At 37.3% G+C, this 27,973-nt stretch overlaps 1 protein-coding gene across 3 annotated transcripts in view; it reads left to right on the top strand.

Moving 5' to 3' along the window:
- The window catches only part of ALS2 (alsin Rho guanine nucleotide exchange factor ALS2), a 61,730-nt gene that overhangs the window by 25,312 nt on the left and 8,445 nt on the right, over positions 1-27,973 (top strand). For 2 of the 3 annotated variants that reach the window (XM_061381690.1, XM_061381689.1), the window contains exons 8-25: positions 2,075-2,152; positions 5,049-5,231; positions 6,991-7,162; positions 9,262-9,442; positions 11,200-11,265; positions 14,678-14,840; positions 16,270-16,401; positions 17,010-17,138; positions 17,505-17,575; positions 17,964-18,030; positions 18,293-18,495; positions 18,616-18,681; positions 19,724-19,822; positions 20,567-20,731; positions 22,287-22,398; positions 22,635-22,712; positions 24,825-24,958; positions 25,883-26,050. In XM_061381690.1, the coding sequence (XP_061237674.1) occupies positions 2,075-2,152; positions 5,049-5,231; positions 6,991-7,162; positions 9,262-9,442; positions 11,200-11,265; positions 14,678-14,840; positions 16,270-16,401; positions 17,010-17,138; positions 17,505-17,575; positions 17,964-18,030; positions 18,293-18,495; positions 18,616-18,681; positions 19,724-19,822; positions 20,567-20,731; positions 22,287-22,398; positions 22,635-22,712; positions 24,825-24,958; positions 25,883-26,050 (2,267 nt within the window). The remainder of the gene's footprint in view (positions 1-2,074; positions 2,153-5,048; positions 5,232-6,990; positions 7,163-9,261; positions 9,443-11,199; positions 11,266-14,677; positions 14,841-16,269; positions 16,402-17,009; positions 17,139-17,504; positions 17,576-17,963; positions 18,031-18,292; positions 18,496-18,615; positions 18,682-19,723; positions 19,823-20,566; positions 20,732-22,286; positions 22,399-22,634; positions 22,713-24,824; positions 24,959-25,882; positions 26,051-27,973) is intronic. The other variant, XM_061381691.1, reaches the window with a different exon arrangement.

Here is a 27,973-nt window from a genome sequence, read left to right as displayed (position 1 = left end):
TAGAGTGTAAATTCAGTACAATTCCCAGAATATTCCAATATAATATTTACAACTTAATAAAATGATTCCCAAAATTATTCTAGGAGAATAAACAAAGGAGGTGAGCCATAAAAATTCTGAAAAAGAAAGCATTAGCCTTATAAAACATATTATAAAACTACAGATTATTATAACAGAAATACACTATAGAGATATAAGAGATTTTAGTATATATGAGAATATATGAGTATATATTATATATTCTCATATATAAGTATATATGAGAATTTAGTCTGTGATAAGTAGGCATTTCAGCATTCTGAATCAGCCATAGGTGTACATGTGTTTGGCAGCAATCAACAGAATTCTGTAAAGCAATTATCCTTCAATTAAAAAATAAATTAAAAAAAATTTAAAAAGTAGGCATTTCAGATCAGGTGGAGAAACAAGACTTGAGTGTTCAGTGAATACTGTTGGAACCACTGGCTTCTTATTTGCAGAAGAAAATTAAGATAACTTTACATATGCTAATTCTGGATGGAGTAAAGATCTAGATGTTAAAAAATAAAACCTTACATGTGTAAGAACAAATTTAGGTGATTTATTTTTTCAGTAGTCTTAGGAGTAGAATAAGATATGACATCAAAACCAGAAATTAGAAAGTAAAGATATATGTTTGTCTACATAATAATTCAACAGTCCCACACAGCAAAAACCTAAACACAAACCAAAAAACCCCACAAACAAATTTAAGATACATAATATACGGGGAAAAACACTGTAACATATATGACCTGATCCATAAAGAAAAATTGTTTAAGAGCATTTATATTCCATTCACTGAAGAAAAAATAGAAGTAGCCAGCAACAAAAGATGGTCAACTACTCAGTAAGAAAATTTAAATTAAAACAAAATTTTCTCACCTATCATATTAGCAGGGATTGCATTTAATGCTAAGTGTTGGTGAGGATGTGGGGAAAAGGTATACACATTGCTGGTGGGAATGTAAATTGGACTTTGCTGGAAGACAGTTTGTTGGTATATAGCAAAAATCAGAATGTGTATGTTCATTGACCCAAAGTTCTTTGCTTAGAAATTTATCCTAAGGAAACAGATACATTTTATATATATATATAAAGAATTTTAATTAATTTTTATATTAAGTAATTGAAAAGAAATTATTAATAAATGTACTTATTTCATTAGGTAATTGATTAAACTACACCCACAGTGGAGTTTCATGTAGTTATAAATGATATTGTAGCTCTATACGTATTGACCTAGAAAGATGTAAGTGTGCAGAGCATTACATAAAAAACATCAGGTCACAAAGCAGCATTGATAGTAGAGTCCCACTTTATACTTTACATTTTGTATATTCATTATATCTAGTAGATAATAAAATTTCTGGAATTATATATGTGTATGTTCCTAAAGCAAGGTAGGAGTTGTCTCTGAGTGGGTGATTCATCAGTGGTTTTCACTTTCTTTTTGTTTCTTTGTATTGTCACAGTCTTGTACAGTGGTCATGAATTGCTTTTATAATCAGAATAAACAAAATCATTTGCATTAAGCATAATTACTGTAATCTGGTTGAATTGTTTGTCTATATTAGTGCATAGGTGCTTTATGCTTCTCATATATGTGATTCTTCATATATGAAAAGCTTTCTAGTTATTCCATTTTACTCCTGTCCACAGAATAAAGAATCATGATTCCTTTTTCTTCATGGTACTTAGCTTTATTTTTAAAAATCACTTTCTTTATAAGAGGCAGTATAGGATAGTTCCTGGGATTAAATCCTGGAAAATTTTGTGACCTCTCTGGGTCAATTCCCTTATATGTTTAAAAAAAAAAAAGGATTGTGTGATAGTGAAACATTAATTAATACACAAAATATATTAAGAACAGGGCCTGGCAGGTAATAAAGTCCTGAGAAATGTTAGTTAAAATGAATTTTCTAAAGAGTGGAAAGACGAGGATAAGTAATTTGTGTGTAACTCTTGGTATATATGTGTTACTATAAAAGTTCAGAATTGGCATGCAAAAATCAGTGGCACGCCTCTTACCTAGTTTCCTGTGGTTTTCTAATAGGTTTACTCATGGGGGAGCAACACCTTTGGTCAACTTGGGCATTCAGATTTTCCAACAACAGTTCCCCGTCTTGCAAAGGTACTTTTGTAACCTTGATAACTTTTACAGCAGCTTATTCCAGAATTCTAAGTTATAACACTATATTTCTCCAATTCTTGTTTTATAAAATTAGGAGAATTGTATACTTGTAACCTGTTTGTTATCACGTACATTAAAATTTTTAAAAAACTGAAGCTGCTTGTTTTCAGGCAAAATGTTCCCCATTTTTGATGTGTTAGTTTGTATTAATATTTCTTTTTTTCCTAGCTTCACTAAGTATTCATAGTTCTGTGTTGTTTTTTTTTTTAAGTAAAAATGAACAAGTTATTTTAAAGCAAATGTTTCTTGGACTGTGAGATTGACTTCTAAGCTTTATACCACCGAATAATGCCTACTCTTCGACTTCTCACTTAAGTTTGACTTTCTTTTAAGTGTAACTTTTACATAACATTATTTGATGGTTTGTTTTGTTTTTATGTACACAGTAGTAAAACCTTTTTGTAACCCTTTTTGTTTTCTATAGGGAAGCTAAAAGTATAGATAATTTCTTCACTGCTGTATGAATTGGTTTTAGTTTATGTAATGGGTGCAGTTTTAGAGGACCGTTTCTCACCCTTTTTTTTCTGTCACAATGTTCTGCAGAAATACAGAATTCATCAGTAGTATTGGCTCCTCATATGAGATCTGTTTGTTTGGGGAACGGATGTGTTGTGGGCATGTGGGCAGAGAGTAGGCATGATGATAGCCCAATAGCCTAAAAGAATGGGATATGGGGCTCATGTGTTTCTAATTTGAATCCTCTCCATCCTGATGCATGCTCTCTGCCCTGAGAGTATTAGAGACTAGAAAAGGATGTTTACTTGAGTTTCAGGAACCTGATTCAACATATGAGCTACAGTTAATATGTATTCCAGTGATTCATGTATTCAGTGTACCCTGTGCATCCATCACTACATAAGACCTTTACCTGTTACCTTTCCTTCCAGTGAACTAATTTTACTGGGAAGGAAAGTCTTAAATGAAACATTACAGAACAGTTGTTATTTCTAGCTCCAATCTTAAATATTTTTAGCATAAAATGTTTTAGTGGTCAGCTATTCAGTTTTGAATAATGTGTCCTGAGGAGTTGGACATGACTTGGCAACTGAACAGCAAATTCAATTTCTGATATTTTATTACACATAAAAATATGGTAAATCATTGTTTCTTGTTTTCTGTTCATTTGAATAAATTAGAACATGCTTATATTCCTACTAAGAAAAGTTTTATAATCCAGCATGGAGATGCTGCAAATACAATTTTTATTTAACATTTTAGAGTCAGACGAGAGAATAGAGTTTGTTATAAGGTTTTAGTTTCATTACTGTTTACCTATACCTCTGAAAATGCAACATCATTAGTTTGGTCTTTATTTGGGGGAAGGTTTTATTTTGGTTTTTTATTTGAGAAAATTATTTTGAAGTCATTTAAATTAATGTGTGAATTAAAATCAAGGCAGAGTGAGACCTGAATTAGTTTTGATTAGAAACTAGGAAGACAACTCTTTCCTCCTGCAAAAATTTTAATTCATTCTTTGCAAAACCAGCAGGAAGTCAATTTTATAGATAGCCTGAATTTGAGAAGATAATGTCATGCCTGAAGAGGATAACTGTAAAGTAGTGGAGATGTGCGTGATAGTAACACACACACTATCACCTAATCACCCAGGATGTGAACCAGATCTAGACATGGAATCTCAAGATAAGAAATTTTTTTGCTTTATTGTTATACGAGTCATGGCTGAAGCTGGGTCTGCAGGATGGGGCAGTGGTTTTCGTAGCAGAACACTTCCTTCAAACGAAACCTTGTGCTGAATCCCCTACATAAAACAGATAACTGTAGGACTGTCTTAGTTGAGGGATGGAGGTGGGTGGGGATAGAACCCAGGCACCTGCCTTTCCATGGTGGCTCCTGAATCACTACCTGGAATCCTGGAAACCTAAAGCCATTGGTTTAAGGCAGTGGTTCTCAAACTTTTGCATATATCAGAAACACCTGAAGAGCTTGTCAAAGCCAACTGCCCAGTACCTCCCCTCAGTGGCTCTGTGGCCTGAGTTTGCATTTCTCATGTGTTCCTAGATGATTGCTGCTGCTGCTGCAAAAGCTTCTTGTTGAGCACCATTGGTCTAGGGGATCCTTGTAGATGGGCTTCTGGGGGTTTCTGCCTGTTGCAACATCCTGGGACACAGTGAAATCATGTGAGAATTAGTGAGTTCCAAGTCAGAAAGCAATTTTCGCACTCATGGGTTTAGTTGGCCAGAATGGAATTTAGCCTAGTTAGGTTTTCTTTTTACATTGATTTTTGTGTACATAGCAGAATATGAATGGACAAAGGTGTGTCCTAGCTGTAGAATAGGGCTCTAGAAGTTTTTGGGTCTTTGATTATAGTACAGGCTAAGTCCTATGACAGCTTCCAAAAATAACAATTAAAATATCAAATGTGTAGTTTTTTTCTTTTTGAATTCCAATTTTTCAGTTTTTTTTTAAATTTTATTTTATTTTTAAACTTTACAATATTGTATTGGTTTTGGCAAATATCGAAATGAATCCGCCACAGATAATACATGTGTTCCCCATCCTGAACCCTCCTCCCTCCTCCCTCCCCATACCATCCCTCTGGGTCGTCCCAATGTACCAGCCCCAAGCATCCAGTATCGTGCATCGAACCTGGACTGGCGACTTAACAATCCAGTTCTACATTTACTGGCTGAACAGGGTTCCTTTTCACTGCTGCATCTGTTCCGCAGTTGATTGGGTATGTTTCTGGGTGAGTTTTGCCCTCTGAGACGTGACTTTTATTCCACTTGTTCAGGTAACCTAACATTCTAGTTATCGTGGACTTGGAGTTGCATCTGATTCCTTCATATCAGACAGACATGTCTTCCTGTCACTGCAGGTGAACAGTGAAAATGGAGTCTGGAGTGTGGCTGCAGGCCAGGATTATTCCCTGTTTTTAGTGGATACCGAAGACTTCCAGCCTGGGTTATGTTACAGTGGCCGGCTGGACCCGACAGAAGGTGACAACCTTCCAGAGAATCACAGTGGTACTAAGATGCCAGTCCTCCTCTCCTGTAGTAAGGTGAACAGGAATTAGATCCTAAGGCCCACATCCCGTAACACTATTGCTGTTTGTATGTATGCCTGTTATTAAGTGTCCCTGACTAATATATTTAAAATTGCAAGCTGCTTCCCATCCCCCTTCACTCCTCATCTCCTTTTCCTGCCTTATTTCTCTCCACAGTGCATGTCATCATCTCACCCTCTATAGAGTTTACTTATTTTGTTTATTGTCTGTCCTCCTTAACTGTAAAATTCATTAGAGTAGGGATTTTAGGCTCTCTCATTTATAGCTATATTTATGTATATTTCATAAATATTTGTTGAAGTAAATGCTTTTATAAATGATTGTTGATGTAACACCCTCACATAGGAATGTTAAAAATATTTATTTCACAGCAAAGTTTTCTGACTGTGTTAATGGAGTCCTCAGAAATGAATCAGAATAGAAATTGAATAACAAATTTTTAACTGTTAGTAGAAAGTGAAAATTGCAGGGGCCTGAGATGGGCTCGTGGCAGACCTGACAGGCCACCAACCATACTGTTTTCCATCGCTTCCCCTCTTCTCTTAGCTTTTTCTTTTGTTTACTACTGTTAACTTATTTTTCCGTTGTTGATCTGAATTTATTTGCTTTCTTACTGCTTACCTCTTTTTCTTAAACTTAATACCATTGGTCTGTTTCTAGTTTTCTTTTTCCTCACACATTGCAAGGAAATTAACCTTCAAAGCTTGTGCATTCTGGGTTTTTTATTCTTACTGAATAATATATCCTATGGATTGTTTTTTTTTTTTTAATCCTTTGTTTTTCTGGCTAAATGCGTAATAAGGGCAAGATCTTTCTTGCTAAAGGTAACACTGGCCAAGATTTGACTCTTGACCTGTATATAGCCTGTTATTCCAGACATACTAATTGACTCTTTGTAGTTCTTGGCCCTGACTCCACATTCCTCATTAAAGATTCCACAGTCCAGGTAAAGGATAAAATGGGCTGATGAAAGCGATGAGGCTCAATCTGTGTCTTTAGTTACCATGGGCTCTTAATAGTGTATTGAGCCTGCAGCTTGGTTGCCTAGTTTAATAGGGATATGTGACAAAGACATCAAATGTTTTTGTTCACTGCTATCATGAATAAATGACAAAGTCCACTTTTAAAGAAAATCTCTTTCTGTTGTACTTTTTTTTTTTGCTTGTTGCGTATCTATTTTTTTAATATAAATTTATTTATTTTAATTGGAGGCTAATTACTTTACAGTATTGTATTGGTTTTGCCATATATCTGTTGTGCTTTTAAAATATAGCTCCTAGATCCTTGATATTTTGACATACAGCATAGAGATGGTCTCTGCTCTCATCTGTTTAATGCAAAAAGAAGTCCTGAGACATGTATTTGTATCATTTGGATCTTTGTATATTTAGAGTATTTATGGTTCTAACTCTGTGTAAAGTGAAATAAAAGGTATTGTGGCAATAAATAATACTATAGATGTTTATAGTTATATAGATTGTGTTATATGTATATAACAACAGTATACTGGTAAACCAGCCCTAAAAAGTAAACTCAAAAGCTCTGATTTGTAATGTTTTCCAGGCTTTTTTTTTTTTTTTTTAGTAAATTCACTATTGCCACTTTCAAACTATTAATGATTTAACCAACTTGCTGCAGAATTCCTGCGTAGTTAGCTTTTGGCTCTCACCAGCTGTTATGAACTAACTTCAGTACCCAAATTACTGCTAGTAAATTAGATTTTATTTTTAATCTCTTTCTTCTCCTGTTTTAGCTTGGGTATATAAGCAGAGTGACAGCAGGAAAAGACAGTTATCTAGCCTTGGTGGACAAAAACATTATGGGATATATTGCCAGTCTCCATGAGTTGGCTACTACTGAAAGACGCTTCTATTCAAAACTAAGTGATATCAAGTCCCAGATTCTCAGGCCTCTTCTTGGTTTAGGTAAGTACCAGCCAGTCAGTTATCAGGAGTCTTGTTTTACCTCTTCTTCCTATATCACAAATAAAGAAAACTTTTTGTTTGAGTTGTACTCTGCTCCTTTCTTTCCAGTCTCTTCTTTTGTGCCCAGATGGTCAACAGCTTACAAGCCATTTCCTCTTTGCTGGTAGCCTAGCTCCGCTGTCCTGGCACCCGCAGAGGTCCTGTTACTTATGGAAGTAGAAACATGGAGCTTTCATAAGATCCATGGCAGAGAAGCAGAGCAACTGTGGAAAAGTTGATCCTAGGAGTCAGACTTCTAAACAACACTTCTAGCTGCACTAGTTCTAAGATACCCTAAAAGTGTAAAGTGAAAGTATTAGTCACTCAGTCATGTCCGACTCTTTGAGACCCCCGTGTACCCGCTGGACTCCTCTGTCCGTGGAATTCTCCAGGCAAGAATACTGGAATGGGTTGCCATTCACTTCTCCAGGGGATCTTCTGGTCCCAGAGGTCAAACCCGGTCTCCTGCATTGCAGGCAGATTCTTTACCATCTAGGCCACCAGGCAAGCCCCAAGATAGCTTATATACTACTCCAAATTTTCATTTTCTTTGTTCTGCTTCTTAGAATTTTATCAAGTAGAACTTCATTTGGATTTACAAGTAATATCTCAAAATGTGAATAACTGTAAGAATGTTAAGGATCTTACCCCCCACGTTAGCAGAAATTGATTAAATCTTATCCCTTAGCTGTAATCAGTGACAACAGGGATTGAAGGTAAGGAGATAATATGGAGAAAATAGATTACAGTGGTTCTCAGTGGGGTGCTACTGTCCAGAAATACAATACTGGGATCTCCAGGAGGTTATAAAGGAATGCAGAATGGAGATGGGTGGGTGGGCTATTAAAGATTAACTTCCCCTAGTCAAAAGCTTTTGTAGGTTTGACCCTACTCTCAGAAAATGGAAAGGACCTTTTTTCTCTTTCATTCACCTGAACTCGACCCCCTGTGAGGCCACAGAATTCAGACCAGTACTCTAGTACTTAAATTGTGCCCTGTTCATGCATCACTTTTTCACATTAGGGTGACTGGCTTGTGTAGGTCAGTCCATTGTTTTTAATGGGAAAACATCTATTTTTCAAACAACTAACTTACAGTCTTTCTGAATTCAGTCCCTATATAAGCTGGAGACAGTCAGCATTTGTTTTTGTTTTTAACATGTTTTGCTTTTTTAAATGTTGTAGAGTTCCTGTTCTATAAATACTCCTCCAGTGGGTGGGCCCCAGCTTCCTAGAACTTTGGCAAGAGATAGGAAGCAGTCCAAGCTGGAGGCTTCCTGGATTGCTCTGAAAAGAAAGTGAAACCTACTCTTTTCCTGTTCTGATTCCTGATTTCTATATTGGTTTCATGTGGTCTGCTCATCAGCCTTACTTCTTAGAAGTCCTACAAATTGGGTATTTTGGACTGGGAAAAAGTAGTAATCTCCTGATGTCCTTTATAAAGTTAAGAGTAACCGAGGCAGTCTAAATCAGTCTTAGACTTAGTCTTAATCCTGATCAAAGGCAATCTTTTTGGAATCTTTTTCTTTGCATGGAAGGACAGGGCTTATCCAGGGGGCAAGCAGAGCTGAAGTCAGTGTAAAAGTGGGAAATGTTGACAAAGGTATAGCTATAGAAGTGAGTTTAATTCCTGGCTGTTACTAACCAGTTGTGTAAAGGTAGACATTTCACTTCCTTTCCCTTGGCCTTAGATGACTTCAAGATGAGAAGAGAGTTGGATTTGCACAGTGGTTATCAAATATTGGCTGGTCTTCGGAATTACCTGGAAAGTGCTTTAAAAAAATATCCATCCTGGTGTCTAAACTCTGGCTGCTGAGTCAGAATCTGTAGGGGTCCCATGAATGTGTTTTTAACAAGTTCTTGAAATGACTGGACACTGATCTCTGCATTTTAACCACTGTGATTATTTGGGTTCCATAAATTATTTGGGTTCCATAGTTGAGAGTCCATTTCAACATGTTAAGAATTTTTAGTAAAGGAAAATTCATAATCTTGATCATAAGAAAGTATTTATATAATGAGTCTTTAGGTTATGTCATCATCATCATCGTTTTGTTCCAGAAAATCTGGGCACTGCAAATACAGTCCAGCTGTTGCAGGAAGTGGCAAGCCGATTCAGCAAGCTGTGTTACCTAATTGGTCAGCATGGAACCTCACTGAGCAGCTTCCTTCAGGGGATAAAGGAAGCCAGGAGTTTGGTCATCCTGAAGCATGCAAGTCTCTTCTTGGATAGTTATACAGAGCAAGTATCCAGTCCCGTGTCATGTTCAGTCTCTGCAGGGTTATTCTGCCAAGGAGAACAGCTCCTTAATCAGAAGAGACTAGATTAGGGAGAGTTCTATAAGGTAATAGAAATTGCAAAGCAGTGCTTTAATCTTAAGTCAACTATATAGCTCCATGTCACTACAATTTTAGTTTGCTCTAAGAGGGGAAAATTTTAAAAAGAAATAATGCATTCTCAAATTTCCTTCTGCATTCTAGCAGAATGATAGTATTCTTAATTTACAAAATGTACTATAATAAAGATGGGTCTTTAGAGAACAATTTTGTACTTAAATAAATTATACTAAAATTTGAAGAAATAAGTAAACAGATTATTTTAAGATCAACTAATGATTGTAAATATGGAGCTCTTCCAATGCCTGCTTTTCACTGTTGTGTAAAGGAGGGTTTAAAAATAAAGATCTTATTGTAATAAAACCTAGGATAGTGATCCAAGGTTCTTTTCATGTTTTTCAAGTAAAATATCCCAAGTGTATTTGAAATAGTCAGTATTTCTCACTTTTTCTTTTGCCTTTTTCATTTTCATTTTGGCATTGTGATGTGAGGCATAATTTAAGTGTTACTTTAATGTGTATTAGGTTATGCTATTGATCTGAAATATTGATTTTAAAGTCACTCATAATCCTACTATCAGAAACAGCCATTGTTAATAATCTTAGTGTATTTCCTTACAGACTTAGGCATAAATGTGCAGATGGATTATGTGATTTTAGTTCTAAGCAAAACTGAGTATATTTGAAGCTGTTGGCTGTTGTCTGGGAGGAATTACCCTTGTTAGAGTCTTTTAACTCATCTTCTTTCGGACATAAAAAGTAGCATAATTTGATATGAATTTACTTTTTTAAACTAGATTTTTGTATGTGTGAAGGTTTCAGCTTTTATTGGTATAAATTTTTTGTTTTGACTTGTATAGATCTCATGTGTATTTCTCTTTTTCTGCTGTAATACTTTAGGACTTATGCTTGGAAATGCTTTTATTTTGATTCCTTGGGTTTTTAAAATGTATTCCTATATACTGGGCAGGTAAAAAACTTGATTTGTGTATGAATTTTAAAAATTATTTATAATTGTGGTAAAATACACATAAAATTTACCATTGTAACTATTTTTAAGTGTTCAGTACCTTGGGGTGTTTTTAGCAGGAATTTGTCGTCTTTGTCAAAGTCGGTTGATTTTATTTGCCGGCCCAGGAGTGTGGAAGAAATGTATGTGGTGCGAAGCAGTATGTCATGACTTCCTCTAACTGTAGATCAGTACTTTACCAACACTTTCTAACACTTTTTCGCTTAAGCTCTTTTAAACATATATTCTTACCTTCCCTATTGTTTATTTCTGAAGACTTAATTGGAAGACTTAAAGTGAAGATTAGAGAAAATTTTTTTAAAATCCAATAACTTAAATCGTATTTTCTCACATTTGTTAAATTACCAAAGTAAAACATACCTAATAAAGATACTTCTAGCATCTTCTGCACAGCTTAAAGTGTTTTTTAAAAAATTCCTATTAACATCTTTACGAAAATGGCCTTTTACTCCTGATTGTTGTGATGATCACATAATATGCCCTACGTAGTTCATGATTATTAACATCACAAAGTTCTGAAGTGAAACTCACTCATGAGATACCAAGAAGTGTTTATTCCAGATGCTTGTTCAAAACTCTGAAGAGCAAATTTACTTTTACACTAATATCTGTGTGTTTTCTTTTTTGCTCAAGGTATTGCACATCTATTACAAATTTCCTGGTTATGGGAGGATTCCAGCTTCTTGCTAAACCTGCCATGTAAGCAAATGCATAGTTTCCAGTTATTCTAACAACCAAAGAACATGTTTTATAGCAGCCTGTGTTTTTGAGTGCCTAGGAAGAGCTAGTATTTAAGAGTTGAGTTCACAATAACGTAAGTGAAAGCCTCTTGCTAGAGCCTGGATGGGTAGAAAGCAATTAATGAACTCTGGGTGACTCTGAGCTATGGCAGCAGATGTTAAATTTGGATTTGGGCAGCCTTTCCGAAGTGATGGTCCATGAATCCCATGGTTTTACATAGTTAAAGGCAGTAATAACTTCTTTTTATACTTCTGTTTACAAGATCAGAATTTTAAGATATTCATTTAAAAAGAACCATTTGAGAATCTCTAGAACATACTAGTGGGCCCACAGGCAGGTAGTGACCCTGCCCACGTTTTCCTCACTCAGCTGGTTTATCACTTAGACATTCACCTCAGACTAGCCTGGTAGTTTGATCTTCATAAAGGTTTTTTTTTTTTTTTTAATATTGTAGTAAAATATACATAATATTTATCATTTTAACCATTCCTAAGGGTACAATTTCTGTGGCATCAGGTACATTCACGTGTTGTACAAGCCACTGTCTACACACCAAACTTTTTATCATCCCCAACAAAAATTCTGTACCCATTAAAAATGACTTCCCCTCCTCCACCAGCCCCTGGTAACCTCTATTCTATTTCCTGTCTTTCTCAATTTCCCTGCTCTAGGTACCTCACATAAGTGGAATCATACAGTAGTTGTCTTTCTGTGTCTGGCTTATCTCCTTAAGCATGATTTTTCAAAGTCCATCCATGTGATACCATATATCAAAATTTCATCTCATTGTGTGTCTGAATAATATTCCATTTTAGGAATATACCACATTTTGATTGTCTATTCATCTGTTGACGGACACTTGGGTTGTTTCTACCTTTAATGTATTTATTTTTTGGGTGACAAGTACAAACCTAACCGTATAAAGAAAGAGCAATATTGCCACTATTGGATTAAAGACTCCCAAGAGAAAATATGCTAAACAGAGTAGTTCAGGTTTTCTGAGCGCATACTAGGGCTCCTTTTGGGAAGATTTATAGGCAAGTACTTCAGTGAGTTCAGAAAAATAATAAGGTTCACGAGAGTTGGAATATTCTTGGTCCAGTACTGGGCATCCAGCAGAAATGTGGACAGAGGGATTATGTGTTCAGCATGTACCACCTCCATCTCTCAGGAGCTGGTCAAAGCAGAATACTTATGTAAGGTTAAGAGAGTTTCCCCAGCAGAACATGGAGGAGTAAGTAGGACCATCCAACAAGCCAAATATAAACAAAAATCTGGGCCATGTTCCCTGCAGCACACTCTCCAAGATCTCTTAATTACATTGTATAGCAGTCCAGTTTGTGCCATTGAACTTATGGGTTCCTGGAAATTATTACATATTTTTCCATCTTTCCAAGATAATGTTTTATAATTTCTGAGTTAAACATCTCTTTATTCCATAGTTCTCTAAGGGATTCTAAAATTACTCATTTTTGTTTTATAGCCTTGTGTGACATTGTTTTGTTTTTGAAGCCTTGTAGCTAAAAGTTATAGTATCGTGCTTACAAAGCAATGAGGGCAGTACTTGGCACATAATTATTGTTCATTAAGTGGCAGATAATGATTATTATTCTGTTCCACCAACTCATGGACTATACAGTCCATGCAATTCTCCAGGCCAGAATATTGGAGTGGGTGAAAGTGAAGTCACTCAGTCGTGTCCGACTCTTTGTGACCCCATGGACTGTAGCCTACCAGTCTCCTCTGTCCATGAGATTTTCCAGGCAAGGGTACTGGAGTGGGTTGCCATTTCCTTCTCCAGGGGACCTTCCCAACTCAGGGATCGAACCCAGGCCTCCCGCATTGTAGGCAGACGCTTTACCGTCTGAGCTGCCTTTCCCTTCTCCAGGGGATCTTCCCAACCCAGGAATCGAACCCAGGTCTTCTGCATTGCAGGCAGATTGTTTACCAGCTGAGCCACAAAGGAAGCCCTCTTACTTCTTTACAGATCTTTTAAGTGTTGTAGTGTGGTGTGGATAATCTCAATGGTTACTGACCAGCCTTAAAATTTGCAGTAAAATTTTAATCATGAACTTATATTGTGTGTGCTCAGTTGCTCAGTCATTTCCAACTCTCTGTGGCCCCATGGGCTGTAACCCGCCAGGGTCCTCTGTCCATGGAATTTTCCAGGCAAGAATACTAGAGCGGGTTGCCATTTCCTATTCCAGGGCATCTTCCTGATCCCGAGATCAAACCCACATCTTTGAGTCTACAATATTGGCAGGAAGATTTTTTTATCACTAGCGCCACCTGGGAAGCCGCCTGGGAAGCCGCTAGTGATAAAAAAAGTCCTCCTGCCAATACAGAAGACTCAGAAGATGTGGGTTTGATCTCGGGATCGGGAAGATCCCCTGGAATAGGAAATGGCAACCCGCTCTAGTATTCTTGCCTGGAAAATTCCATGGACAGAGGACCCTGGCGGGTTACAGCCACAAAGAGTTGGAAACGACTGAGCAACTGAGCACACACATGGGCTTCTCTTGTGGCTCAGCTGGTAAAGAATCTGCCTGCAATGCAGGAGACCTGGGTTTGATCCCTGGGTTGCGAAGATCCCCTGGAGAAAGGAAAGGCTACCCACTCAAGTATTCTGGCCTGGAGAATTCCATGGACTATATATAGTCCGTGGGGTCGCAAAAAGTTGGACACGACTGAGTGACTTAACTTCATAATTGAATATAAAAAGTAAATATTAGTTTCAGTTTGGAATGTTTTTTCAGTGATCTCAGCATTAAAATCCACACATACAATTTGCTTTACTGTTCGCTGTTAATTGTAGTACTGGCCACCTTTTAATACGCCTTTGTAATAAACGCTTATTAGATGATCACAAATTGAAAAAAAAGAAATTAGCAGTATTTAGTATTCCATGCCAGTTTTGTTAGAGCAAAGAACTTTGTTTTTCTTCCAGTATTTGTGTTTAGCACAAGTGTTTAGAACAGTTGGTTTTTCCATTTATTGCTGTGACTTCCTACTTGGAAATCAACAGGTAACTGTGTCAGCTTGTCTCCAGTTATTCCCTGTAACTGTGGGATGTATGATTCATTTCCTAGAACTTTAGGCACAAGTCTGTGATGCACCATATCTATTACAGTGTTACTGTTGCTACCATTTACTACTTTTCATACTCAAAAATCCCATATTTATAGGCAGGGAAATTGTTTTAATTACATCATGTTTATTTCATTGTATTAATCATCTATTACTTTCTCTCATAGCACCTAAAAATGTACATTTTGAAGAAAGTAGTATGTGGTGAAATACTTCTATTTATATCATGCATATTGTCAATATCAAAATGATTAACTGAATCCCATTTTGTCTCTACCTTCAGTGATTTCCTAAATAAAAACCAGGAACTGTTGCAAGATTTATCAGAAGTGGATGAGGAAAACACCCAGTTGATGGAAATTTTGAATACTCTGTTTTTCTTGCCAATCAGACGGCTTCATAGTTATGCAAAAGTTTTGCTAAAACTTGCTACTTGTTTTGAAGTGGTAAGCTCACATATGTATCTCTTGTGACGCCAAGGATCATAGTTTTTTGTTTGAATTATTCTATCCCCAGATCTGGAACTCCACTAAATTTATTTTTCTTCAGGGAAATGAAAGAGGAAAGTATGACTGTAGGTTTATCTAGTGTTCTTTGCTATGGATTCAATTTCCTTTCAGGGCTTTGACAAGATTAATTTTATTCATTTTATGTCAGTCTAAAGCTGAGACCCAGTTTTGCTACTCATTCAGTAGTTGTCCAACTTTGAGTACATACTGAGTACAAGTTACAAGTTAAACAGAGCTGTTTAAAACCCTGCCTATAATGACACACCTTCTAAGGCCGTGTGGCGTTGGCACCTGGCCTGGATTCATGGTAGACTTAATGCCAGGTATTTGGGTCACTTTGACATATGCTGTGAAAAATCAGTAGTGTTATAGGATTTTCTCAAATGTTAACTAGATCACTTTCTGTATAAACTTAGTTAAGTAGAGTCCTAGATAATTAGCATCATTCTAGGATATGAGTGTATATTAAAGCCGGTCCTAAGATAGTCATTTTTGAACTTGTACTGAAATGTGTTGTTTTAGTTTCCATTCTGAAGGGCTCTAGAGAAACCATAATGATTCTAGGGTTTCTTATAGTTTAGAATTTTTTATATCTTGGGGTCCTCATTTAGGACAGATATTGTCTTCAGAATGATCTAGGAATTTATGTGGTCTTTTTATATTTGATCCTATTGTGGTCTTGTAGGTCTTTTCTTTTGTCTGGTTTTGGTGTTACCCCAAACTGATCTAATTTCAGCTGTATTTCCAACTGTATAAAGCAAGATTTTCTTCATTTGTTTGAACTAAACAGTCTCAACAGATTAAATGCAGTGTCAGATATGAAAATCCGGCCGTTATCTTTTAACTCACATAATAAAGAGATTTGAAAAAATGTGGAACAGTGCCGCTTCTAATATGAAACATTTTTTGTTTTGAAAATCTTAATTTTCATTAAAAATTGTTATATTTGAATTAATAAAGATTTAAAATTTTTTAAACTTTATTTTCCGATATGATAAATATCAAGAGATATAGCCCACAGAAGCAAAATAGAGGGATCCTGAGACCAAAACCATTGATAATTCCACTCCTATCCTGAGTTCTCTGCTTTTCTCCTTACTGGTAACTGCCAGTGTTTGTTTCTTTTCCCTCTTGAGTTCTTCACCTATTCCATATGTACCTGTATGTGATACATGTGTAACTGTATGTGGTAGAATTTTCTGGAGACAGTCTTCTTTTTTCTCAGTTCCCTTTAGTGTACCATGTCTTTTCTTAGGCTGGCTTCCTTCCCTAAATTTATTACTACCTATTTAAACCACAGTGAGTCTACAAATTCTGGACTATTGTTATATATCCGTTACCCCCCCTCTTAATTATTGGCCTCTAGACATCTCCAGAATACCAGAAGCTGCAGGATTCCAGCTCTTGTTATGAGTCACTTGCTCTCCATCTCGGCAGGAAAAGGAAGGAAGCAGAATACACACTGAGTTTCTGGAAGACCTTTCCTGGAAAAATGACGGTAAACCATGCCAATGGTCTTACCCCACAGACAGCAGGCATAGCTGTAATAGCTGCCATAATTTTCTTGACTCCTCACTTGTTTATGGTAATGGTGCTATAGTGACCCCTTTTCTAAGGGTGATCTAAGGGCCACAGCCATGGGGGTTCTGAGAATCAGCACCTTCCCTCATCTCTGGGAATCTTTTCTGAATATGCCTCTTCTTTTGTTTGTTCCAGAAAATGAAAGTTAGTAGCATAGTCATGTCCAACTCTTTGCAATCCCATGACTGTAGCTTACCTGGCTCCTCTGTCTGTGAAATTCTCCAGGCAAGGGTACTGGAGTAGGTTGCCATTTCCTTCTCTAGGGGATCTTCCTGACCCTGGAATTGAACTTGGGTTTCCTGCATAGCAGGCAGATTTACCAACTGAGCCACTTTCCTGTCTTTTTTATTTTCCTTTGAGCTCTGCTTTTATGAAATGTTTGGATCCCATCTGAATTTAAGTTTATTAACACCAAGCTAAGCTATGACCAACAAATTCTCCTAAATGTAATTTGTATTTTTTTTCTTTTTCTCCTTGCATAAAATAATTTTGATACTTTGATTTTGTATTTGTTTTCAATCCCAGGATTCCTTGCGGAAGCCTGAGCGTCGGCTGCTGTGTGAGAGCAGCAACCGGGCCCTGTCCCTGCAGCACGCTGGGAGGTTTTCTGTGAACTGGTTCATTCTCTTTAATGATGCCCTAGTCCATGCCCAGGTAGGTTAGCTTCCTCACCTCAAAAGAGGCCATGGAAGGGGCAGTACTATGAGTATTTAATTAATCGTACCATCAGTTTATTTTATAAACTGTTGTGATTTTACTGAAACACTTGAGTGAAAGAGAATGTTTAGTTTGCTTGGTGGCACAGGCTAGACTTCCAGGAGCTGTTTTAGTTTCCAAATTGAAAATGAGTGTCAGCCATGTGAAGGGGTCCATAGCTGCAAACATGGCGAGACCACTGGGGTTGGCTGTGTTATGGGGATGTGGCTGAGGTGGACTTAACCACTTGAAAGGGGTTCTGCAGCAGCAACTTCAGGGCCCACATCGGCCTTCTCAGACGTGTCTCCATATTCTTTGTTTCAGTTCTCCACACACCATGTTTTCCCTTTGGCCACTCTGTGGGCTGAGCCACTTTCTGAAGAAGCTGGTGGTGTGTAAGTGTCCCCCTACCACATTCCCTTCTTGTGTTACTTACCCAGGTTGCTTCCTTAGACAAATAAAAGCTCAAGAGGCCTCGCTGTTGTGTACACGAGTGCTCACCATCCCAACACATAGATAGTAAGTGGCCTAGCGGGAAGATCATGAAGAGCCAACATGATGAGTGTTGGAAGGGCTTCTCCACTGCTTACATCCCCATTGTTTAACCCAGAGCAAAGAAACTGTGTCCTTTCCCCACTATGGGACCCAAACCCAGGGCAAGACTGCATTTACATCTGATTGACTTCTCATCCTCTTGAAATAAGTTGCTTTTCATGTTTGAGGATTGATGTTATAATAACAGGTTGTTTTACCTACTGGCCTTTATTCTTGTGCACATTTTAGGAATGGCCTAAAGATAACTACACCCGAGGAGCAGTTCACTCTCATTTCATCAACACCCCAGGAAAAGGTTAGTCTTACGGTATTTTCTTTCCATCTTTGGCCTGACTGTTTCTGTCTTTTATGGTAGTGAGGAAGAAATACAAATTGTTCTTGCTTGCAATGAATTTTAAACATAAAGCAATCAATTTTAAGAGCCAATCAGTATTACTTAATAAAGAGAGTGTTAGGAGTCAGACGAAATTTCCACAGTAAGGAAAGCTATCAAGATTTAAAGCAATGCTTGATGAGTTGTTGCCTTAAGCTTACTGGCATGTACTTTTTGCTCTTAGACAAAGTGGCTCCGGGCTATAAGCCAAGCTGTGGATCAGGCTTTGAGGGGGATGTCTGATATTCCACCTTATGGAAGTGGCAGCAGTATTCAGAGGCAGGAACCACCAATTTCACGCAGTGCCAAATACACTTTCTACAAGGATCCTCGCCTAAAGGACGCAACCTATGATGGACGCTGGCTTTCAGGGAAGCCTCATGGCAGGTTAGCATGTTCATGATTTGATACATGTCTGGAGTCAGGATGGTAGTCTAACTACTGAAGAAGTACTGATTATCGGAAACTTTAACTGACATGTATCATTCTTTGCTTATGCATTTCCAGAGGGGTTTTGAAGTGGCCAGATGGAAAGATGTATTCTGGCATGTTCAGGAATGGCTTGGAAGATGGGTAAGGACATAGTGAACATAAGTGTCTTAAAGTGCATTATTTTGTGCTCACAGTTATTTTCAAGACAGTAGAATTTTGTTTTATGTTTTTGGAAATGGATTAGGACTTATGTACAGGTATGAACATGAAGAGAGCTAGGAATCCAGGCTGCAGCCTTGTTTTACCTAGAATGAATCATTTGCTTTGACAGCTGATGACCTTAAATTACACAGCTTCTATCTGTTGACATAGGACTGTTTTTTCTATCCATTTCTCAGTTGTAAGGACTGAGAACCTTGGGTAATGTTGATGTTGAGACTGTTGAGATCAAGTGCCCCCTTTACACAAAGGAAGTTTTCCCTTCAGTAATTTTAATTCATCTTTAATTTCTGTGATCTGTTGAAGGGGAAATCTTCTAAATTGTATTTATCTTAATGATATTCAGATGATGTTATTTTTATATAAACAAGTCAAGTTTTCTAACACTATAAATGTGTTTACATGATAAATGTATGGCAATGAAGTGTTTTGTTTCATGTTAGAGAACTAATTTATTTTACTATATAAAAAGATTATTATATAAATTGGATAGGTGATTTTTGTGTGTGTGATAATATAATTAATTTTATATTTTTTTATAATTTTTATAATTAATTTTATATAATTTTGATGTCTTTTAATCTCTATTTCATAGAATTTCAGAATGAGAAGAGACTTGAGATACTCTTGATTTACCTGCCTTATTACACAGATGAGGGAGCTGGGTACCTAGACTTACCCAAGCTGATGCAGCTGATTAGGTGCAAAAATAGGCCTAGGACACAGATTTCCTGTTTTTCATTGGACTTGGGATAAAACACCTAGTTACTCTGTAATGATGTTGATATCCCATTCCTCTAATACTTGCCAGATAGCTTAGGTAATAGAAAACCACGTAAACCAATAACCCATTTACTCTTCTAGGTAGATCTTTTCTCTGTTCTTGTTACATTTACCAACATATTCATACCAAAAGTGAGTATGTCATATATGCATCTTAAAATGTTTTTATTTTCCTTGGCAGATACGGAGAATATAGAATCCCAAACAAAGCACTGAACAAAGAAGACCATTATGTGGGTCATTGGAAAGAAGGAAAAATGTGTGGTCAAGGAGTCTATAGGTAATAGCATTGGAAAGGTTGCTGACTGGTTGCTAATGAGAAGTTGCTGTTTAACACAGGGAGCTCACAGCAGTACTCTATGACAACCTAGAGAGGTGGGATGGGGTGGGAGGTGGGAAAGAGGTTCAAGAGGGAGGACATGTATATATACTTAGGGTGGGTTTACATTGTTGTATGGCAGAAGCCAATACAATATTGTGAAGCCATTATCTTCCAATTAAAAATAAATTTAAAAGAAAAATCATGTAAACCTGAATTTTCTATTTCCAAGCAGTAAATTTTACTTATCCTTAATGACTGAAAATGTGTTGACTCTTCTTTTAAATATCAGCCTCTCATCTATCACAGGATGAAGATATTAGCTTATTATTTAGTTCTTAAAACTGTAAAATCATTGTAAGCCATAACTTTCTCATAGAATCTCCTTCTTGCTTGTGAATTTATCTGATATTTATTGCATAGCTCTAGTATGGATAAAACCTGTCATTCTTCCAGAGATCACTCATTATCATTTTCCCATAAGGGACACATTTTCCCCCATGTTAGCATAAAATTCCCCCCATAACATCTTCAACTTCTTAAACTCAGTCATTCAAAAGTGAGATTTTTGATGGTGAAAAATAGTCATATAAATAAACAAATACCAGTGAGACATGAGTATAATTTTGAATTTCCTAAACTTTGTAAAAATGAGCATCAGAATTCAGTATGCTTGTGATCTTTATCCATTCTTTCTAACCACAGTTATGCCTCTGGTGAAGTGTTTGAAGGCTGTTTTCAAGATAATATGCGTCATGGTCATGGTCTCCTGCGAAGCGGCAAGCTGACTTCCTCTTCTCCCAGTATGTTCATTGGCCAGTGGGTAATGGATAAGAAAGCAGGATATGGTGTCTTTGATGATATCACGAGGTACAGTATTCTGCTTCTTCTCTCACAGTTTAGTTGAGAGGATAAGGTTCCTATTCGTCTCTAAAAAAAGATGATTTTATGAAGGCTAAGTGTATTAATTGGACAATACTGAGAACATTTTTAATAAGAAAACAGAGTTGTCAGGTGTCATTTTATTCATTCGGTTGTGAACCAAACAACAGGTTACTTCTGTACAAGATCTGGATCATTAAAAATTAACATTGGTATGATTTTCCTTAAAGCTTTACCCATACAAAGCTTTTCATGTTTCAAAGGGGCTACCAAATCTGACTATTATACAAAGAGAAACCTTTAATGCAGTCAGTAGATAATAGGAATAAAAAGTTAGCAAGATCAGTGGAAATTCCCTTTTGGGATTATGAAATAGTATCTAAACACCTTTCTATGTAGTTGTTCCTGTCAAGCCTCTGACTTGTTACCATGCCAGCCACCCAGGAATCAAACTTGGTTAAATTCAATGAACTAAACTTTGGGGAGGAAAATAGTTCTTTTGCCTCTGTATCTGGTTTGGCCTGATTTGCTTTTAGACTAAATATATAATCTGCCCCTCATGTTATTGTTGGGGCTTCCCAGGTATTGCTGGTGGTAAAGAACCTGCCTGCGAGTGCAGGAGACGTAAGAGACGTGGGTTTGATCTCGTGCCCTGGAGGAGGGCATAGCAACCCACTCCAGTATTCTTGTCTGGAGAATTCCATGGACAGAGGAGGCTGGTGAGCTGTAGTCCATAGGGTCGCACAGAGTCGGACACGACTGAAGCAACTTAGCACACACATGTTATTGTCATAATGTGGGATTGAAAATTTTTTGCTGTAGTTACTAAAATCCATGGTTATTTAACAGGTAATTTGTACTCATTTGATTTTTTTAGTGGAGATTAGTAAGATTTCTCTTGAGTTTGAGTAGGTAGAAGAATGAGCCTTCTTTTTTGATAAACCCCATTTGAGTCAATAAATTTTGGATAAGAAAAATTGTGCATAGCTTTAAGTTCACCTCTTGAGTGACATTGTTTTGAGTTGAATTCTGGCATTAATTAATATTTTATAATTATCAAGGAAGCCCTGAAAATATATACAGATCTGTGTCTGGTAGTATGTGTATGTTAATCACTCAGTTGGTGTCTGACTCTTTGCAACCCCATGGACTGTAGCCCACCATGCTCCTCTGTCTGTGGAATTCTCCAGGCCAGAATACAGGAGTGGGTAGCCATTCCCTTCTCCAGGGGATCTTCCCAACCCAGGGTTTGAACCCAGATCTCCCGAGTTGAGGCAGATTCTTTATCATCTGAGCCACCAGTTCCTGAGAGGACAGTGCTCAGAGTGGGATGTGTTTTGCAGTCACATTCTCCCCTGTTGGAGGAGATAGCGTTAACACTTTAATTAATGAAATGGGACAGATACTAACCTAGGGGTGATGCTTGGTATCTTCCATGTGATCATTATTTTTTCCCTACCTCATCCTTATCATAATTGATTTTTTAATTTCATTTCTTTTTTTTTAATTTCTATTTTTAATTTTTTTTTCTATTTCTCTGCAGAGGGGAGAAGTATATGGGACTGTGGCAAGATGATGTATGCCAAGGCAATGGTGTAGTAGTTACCCAGTTTGGTTTATACTATGAAGGCAACTTCCATCTTAATAAAATGATGGTGAGTGGAATGTTTTGCATATAGTTACGGTTGACTTTTTTAAACTCCTAGTCCTTAATTTTTAAGTCATCTTTTTATTAATGTTCCACCTTCCCTAATACAATTGTTCTTATCTTTTTTTTTTAAGATTATGTAAGGCTTTGGAGGATGTGGCTACAGATACCCTAAGTTAGGTGTTACCCTAAGTTGCCCTATGTTTTATGTGTTGTGATTTTTGTTTTTTTTTCTTCACATAGGGAAATGGGGTTTTACTTTCTGAAGATGATACTATCTATGAAGGGGAATTTTCAGATGACTGGACCCTCAGTGGAAAGGTTGGAAACTTCTTTCTCTTTCTTAATAATCTTTTACTGATTTTTTTCTTGATCTTTAAAAAAGCTGACCTCCAATAAAATTTACCTGTTTCAAGTGTGCATTTTAGTGATTTTTTAGTACGTATGCAGAGTTGTACAACCATTCACTTCAGTTCAGTTCAGTCGCTCATTCGTGTCCGACTCTTTGTGACCCCATGAACCGCAGCATGCCAGGCCTCCCTGTCCATCACCAACTCCTGGAGTCCACCCAAACCCATGTCCATTGAGTCGGTGATGCAATCCAACCATCTCATCCTCTTTCGTCCCCTTCTCCTCCTGCCCTCAATCTTTCCCAGCATCAGGGTCTTTTCCAATGAGTCAGCTCTCGCATCAGGTGGCCAAAGTATTGGAGTTTCAGCTTCAACATCAGTCATTCCAGTGAACTCCCAGGACTGATCTCTTACCATGATCCAGTTTGAGATCATTTCCATCAGCGTCTCCTGCCCGGTTATAGTCATTCCCTGGTTCTCCTTCCAGTCCCAGATGACCTCTGATAAACTTTATAGATTTGCCCTTTCAGGTCCTTTCATGTAGTTGGAATCATGCAACAAGGGTTTTCTTTTGTGTGGCTTCTCACACTTAGCATGTTTGTGAGATTTTTACATATTGTGGCATGTGCAGTACTTTATTCCTTTTTTATTGCTGAACAGCATCCCCAAACCACATTTTGTTTGTCCCTTCACCAGCTGATGGGCATTGGATTATTTTCAACTTCAGACTGTTTTCAACTTTAGGCTATTGTGTATAGTGAAGTTAACTACAACTTCTTTTCTTCTTTTTTAAATTGAAATATGATTGATCTGTAATATTGTGTTAGTTTCAGGTGTACACCATGACTACTCAGTATTTTTGCATAGGTTATTGCAAGATAATGGGTATAATTCCCTGTGCTACACAGTATATCCTTGTTGCTTATCTACTGTGTACATAGTACTTTGTGTCTGTTAATCCCATACCACTAATTTGTCCATGTTCTATCCATTCCCATTTGAAAACCACAGGTTTGTTTTCTGTCTCTCTGAGTTTGTTTCTGTTTTCCGTTTCCACTTAAAACTTCTTCTGTGAACATGTGTTCTCATTTCTCTCAGGTGGATACCTAGTAGTACAGTTGCTGGGTTTATGGAAAATTGATGTTTAACATGTTAAGAAATGGCCAAACTATTTTCCACAGTGGCTGCATCATTTTACATTCCTATAGTCAATGTATAAGGATTCAAATTTCTTCACACCTTTGCCAATACGTTTTATTTTCTTTTTTTCCTCTTTGTCATTCTAGTGGATGTGAACTGAAACCTCATGGATTTAATTAACATTTCCCTAGTGACTAATAATCTTATTATAGACCATATCTTCAAGTACTTACTAGCAATTCATCTGTCTTCTTTGGTGAAATGTATATATTCAAATATTTTGACATTTTAAGAATTTACTTGTTTATAGCTTATTGCATTTTAATATCCTCTGTTGATTTTCTAATTTTATGTCCTCTCTTTTTCTTGATCAATCTAGTTAAGTCTTGGTCTTTGTTTCTTAGTCAATCCAGTTAAATGTGTGTCAAATTTTAGTATCTTTTCAAAGAAGCAACTTTTGGTTTCATTGTTTTTTTTATCTCTTATTTTCTTTCCCATTGATTTTTACTCTAATATTTAGTATCTTCTTGCTTTGGGTTTAGTTTGCTTTTTTCTAATTTTGTGAGGTAGAATTTTAGATTATTGATTTCAGGTCTTTTTTTTTTTTAATAATATAGACATTTACAGTTTTAAATTTGCCTCTAAGCACTGCTTTTGTAGCATTGCATCAATTTAGATAAGTTGTGTATTCATTTTTTACAACTCAATGTATTTTAACAATTTTTCTTGTTATTTCTTTTTCTTTAACCCATGGGTTATTTTCATATACTCTTTTTGCACATACATGTACATATACTTTTTTTTAAGGATTAGGGACTAGTTAAAAGTGAAAATGCCAACCATGTAGTGCTTTTTCTTTTTTCTTTTTTTTTAATGCCCCCACCTTGATTTTTAAGACTGGAAGTACCTCTTGTAATTCCACATTTTCTCTACCATTACCTAGGGAACACTGACTATGCCAAATGGAGATTACATTGAAGGTTATTTTAGTGGAGAATGGGGATCTGGGATCAAAATCACTGGAACATACTTCAAGCCTAGTCTGTATGAGAGTGATAAAGACCGACCTAAAGTTTTGTGAGTAATGAGTATTAATTATGGATTAATTATTGAATGTTTTGAGTTGTCTCGCTTTTGTAAAAACTGGTTAATATTTCAAATGCAGAACAGGTTTTTAAAGTCTGTTTTTGTAAGTAGTGTATAACCCTGAATTGTAAACTGACAACTGCTACAGATAGCTAAATCTATAGTCTTATCTTCGATTATAGCCTCAGAGCATAAATGTTTAAACTGATGGAAGTTCTGTGTGCAGGAATAATCTTACTGTTAATGGTACAGGTATCCAAATTGATCGAAAGAGAACCTTTTAAAATGGAAGCCCTGCACAACTTGATTTTGAAAAGTAAAGATCAGCCCTATAGATACAATAAATGGAATAGTATACGCTGCATATATGGGGAAAATCAAAGTCTCTTAAGTGTATTGTGTTCTTTCTCTAGGTTTTTGGCACGTTTATTTTCCTTTACTGATTCCAGCTTCTGCTTTGTTTTTTTATTTTGATAGCATCTCAGATTCTTTGTTTTCATGGGAGCATGATATACTTTCTGTAGCATGTTTATTCTTAAAGAGTATTTTTAGAACCCAGTGCATAATGTATTTTACAGTTCTCATTGTGAGATATGCAAGGCACAGAAACTTCTCTTTTTAGCAGGAATCAGTTTTTCAAAATCAATTCTGTAGAAATGTAGAAAGCAAAGGAGACAAGTCTGATGTGCTTCATACTTAACAGTTCATACACTTTAGTATCTAATAAACACTAAGTAGCTAAAAAACCATCCCTTTACACTTCTTATTCAGTCTTTAGACAACAGAGCCACTATCAACTTAGGCAGCTTTTGTGATAGAAGTATTTATAGTTCGTATATTACTAGAAAGTTTCTGTTTCTTAGGATATTTGCACAAAAATAAGTGATCAATAAAAAGTTGACATAACCTTATTAGCAGGAAGCTTGGAAACCTGGCGGTGCCGGCTGATGAGAAGTGGAAAGCCGTGTTTGATGAATGTTGGCATCAGCTCGGCTGTGAGAACCCAGGCCAAGGGGAAGTTTGGAAAGCGTGGGACAATATTGCTGTGGCCCTGACCACCAATCGGCGCCAACACAGAGACAGGTGCGTGGATGCCTGCCCAGCATAGAGTCTGGTGGAAGATGAAACCTAAAGCGAGTAGGTTAAGGATTTCCACATTTAGGTTTTAAGGACAATTTAGAAGTCAGCGATGTACTTCTGGGTAAGGATGGATAAAACACGCCTCCCTGTATCTTCTACTGAACTCACCTATTAATATAAAATGCAGGCAGAATACGTGGTGAGCTGTTCAAAACTCTGAAGAGTACATGTCAGCAGATTATTGGGGGAGAACACCTGAATTTAAAGTGCCACCCAACCAGGGAAAGTTTACAAGTTTTTTAACCTCCATGTTCCTCAGCTTGAACTCAGTATAACTTGAAACTAGAAGCACACACTGTGGTGTGGGGATCCAGAAAAACCCCTCTATTTCTGGCTTAAGATGCCAGAGACTCCTAGAGCTCAGAAAGAGTGGAGGAGGAACACTGGGTTTTCTCTCTCCTTCTCCACTTTCTCATGCTTCAGCCTACAGGCACTTCTGTGGCAGGACAGCGATGCACCAGCTGGAGCAGCCAGGAGTGCTTGGAGGAGCCAGGACTCTTACGATGTGGAGCCTTCTTCTCCCTTGATGGATCATCAGGTCCAGGAGTCAGGGCCAAATCTTACTGCTATGTTGGCTTCTCTCTCTGTCCTCCCACCACTTTATGGAAGTGGGTAATTTCAGGCTGAAAGACTTACCTACAGGGGGAATCAGAAAATGCTGGAGAGGTCATGGAGAGAGAGGAACTTTGGAAAGCAACCCTGATAAGTTGTTTATGAACTCCTGGATTCACCCCATACCTGTTCATGTGTGGATTTGATTCTAATTAGCTAAGCAGTCCACCTAGGTCCCAGACTGACACTTGAGTGGTACTCACGGAACAGACCCAGACAGGCCTGCATAGTCCGTGGGAAGTGGGCTAACACTGGAACCACAGCCCACAGACAGCAGAAACAAAAATACCAGCTGTTTGAAAGACTCCTAAGGTCACCTACACATTCAGTGATTCACTAGAGGGACTCATAATATGACTCAACATATAGTTGTACTCACAGGTAAGAGTTGTTCCAGCAACACAGTAAGGCTCCACAGCCAATCATAAGGGAAGAAGACACAAGCAGAGTCTGGAGGAATCCATGTGCAAGCTTCCTGTGCTCTGCCTCTTCTCTGAGGGGTCACACACAGCACACTCTCCCCCAGGCAGTAAAATGCAGCCACACAAACACAGTATTTCTGCTCAGTGAAGCCCATTAGAGATGAACTTCCCCAGGTATTTATGGGGACTGGTCACATAGGCATCTTAAGCCTGCTGCTGCTGCCTAGTTGCTTCAGTCGTGTCCGACTCTGTGCGATCCCATACATGGAAGCCAACCAGGCTCCCCCATCCCTGGGATTCTCCAGGCAATAGTACTGGAGTGGGCTGCCATTTCCTTCTCCAATCTTAAGCCTACCAGCTACCAAAATCCCACAGTCGCGGAAGGAAGCATGTGTTCACCGTAAATCACTTAGTTAATACAGTTTACGGGCAGCGCCACAATACCCTATGTTAGGAAATGCTTCATATTCGTATAGGGGGTTTGGTTCCCAGGTGCCACCCAAGCGCCAGCTTCGTAAGCAGGTCTTTGTAAAGACAACAGTTTCAGTTCTATGTTTACTATGTTTTGGATGTCAACATCCTCAATAGGATATAAACAGGGCCCAGAATCTCATAGCGTAATACTCAAAATGTCCAGGAAATAAACCAGAATTACTTGGCAATCAAAGAACCATGAAAATCTCAACTCATTCAGGGGAAGATAATCAACAGATATCCATGACCCCTTAACCTAGATTTTGGAATTATATGACAAGAACTTTAAAGGAGCTATTATAAAAATATTCAAATGAGCAATTGTAAATATCCTTGAAACAAATGTTAAAATTGTAAG

Source organism: Bos javanicus, chromosome 2, assembly GCF_032452875.1.
Source record: "Bos javanicus breed banteng chromosome 2, ARS-OSU_banteng_1.0, whole genome shotgun sequence".
Lineage (NCBI taxonomy): Eukaryota > Metazoa > Chordata > Mammalia > Artiodactyla > Bovidae > Bos > Bos javanicus.
The sequence above is the reverse complement of the archived record's forward strand: the minus strand, read 5'-3'. Positions and strand labels throughout refer to the sequence as shown.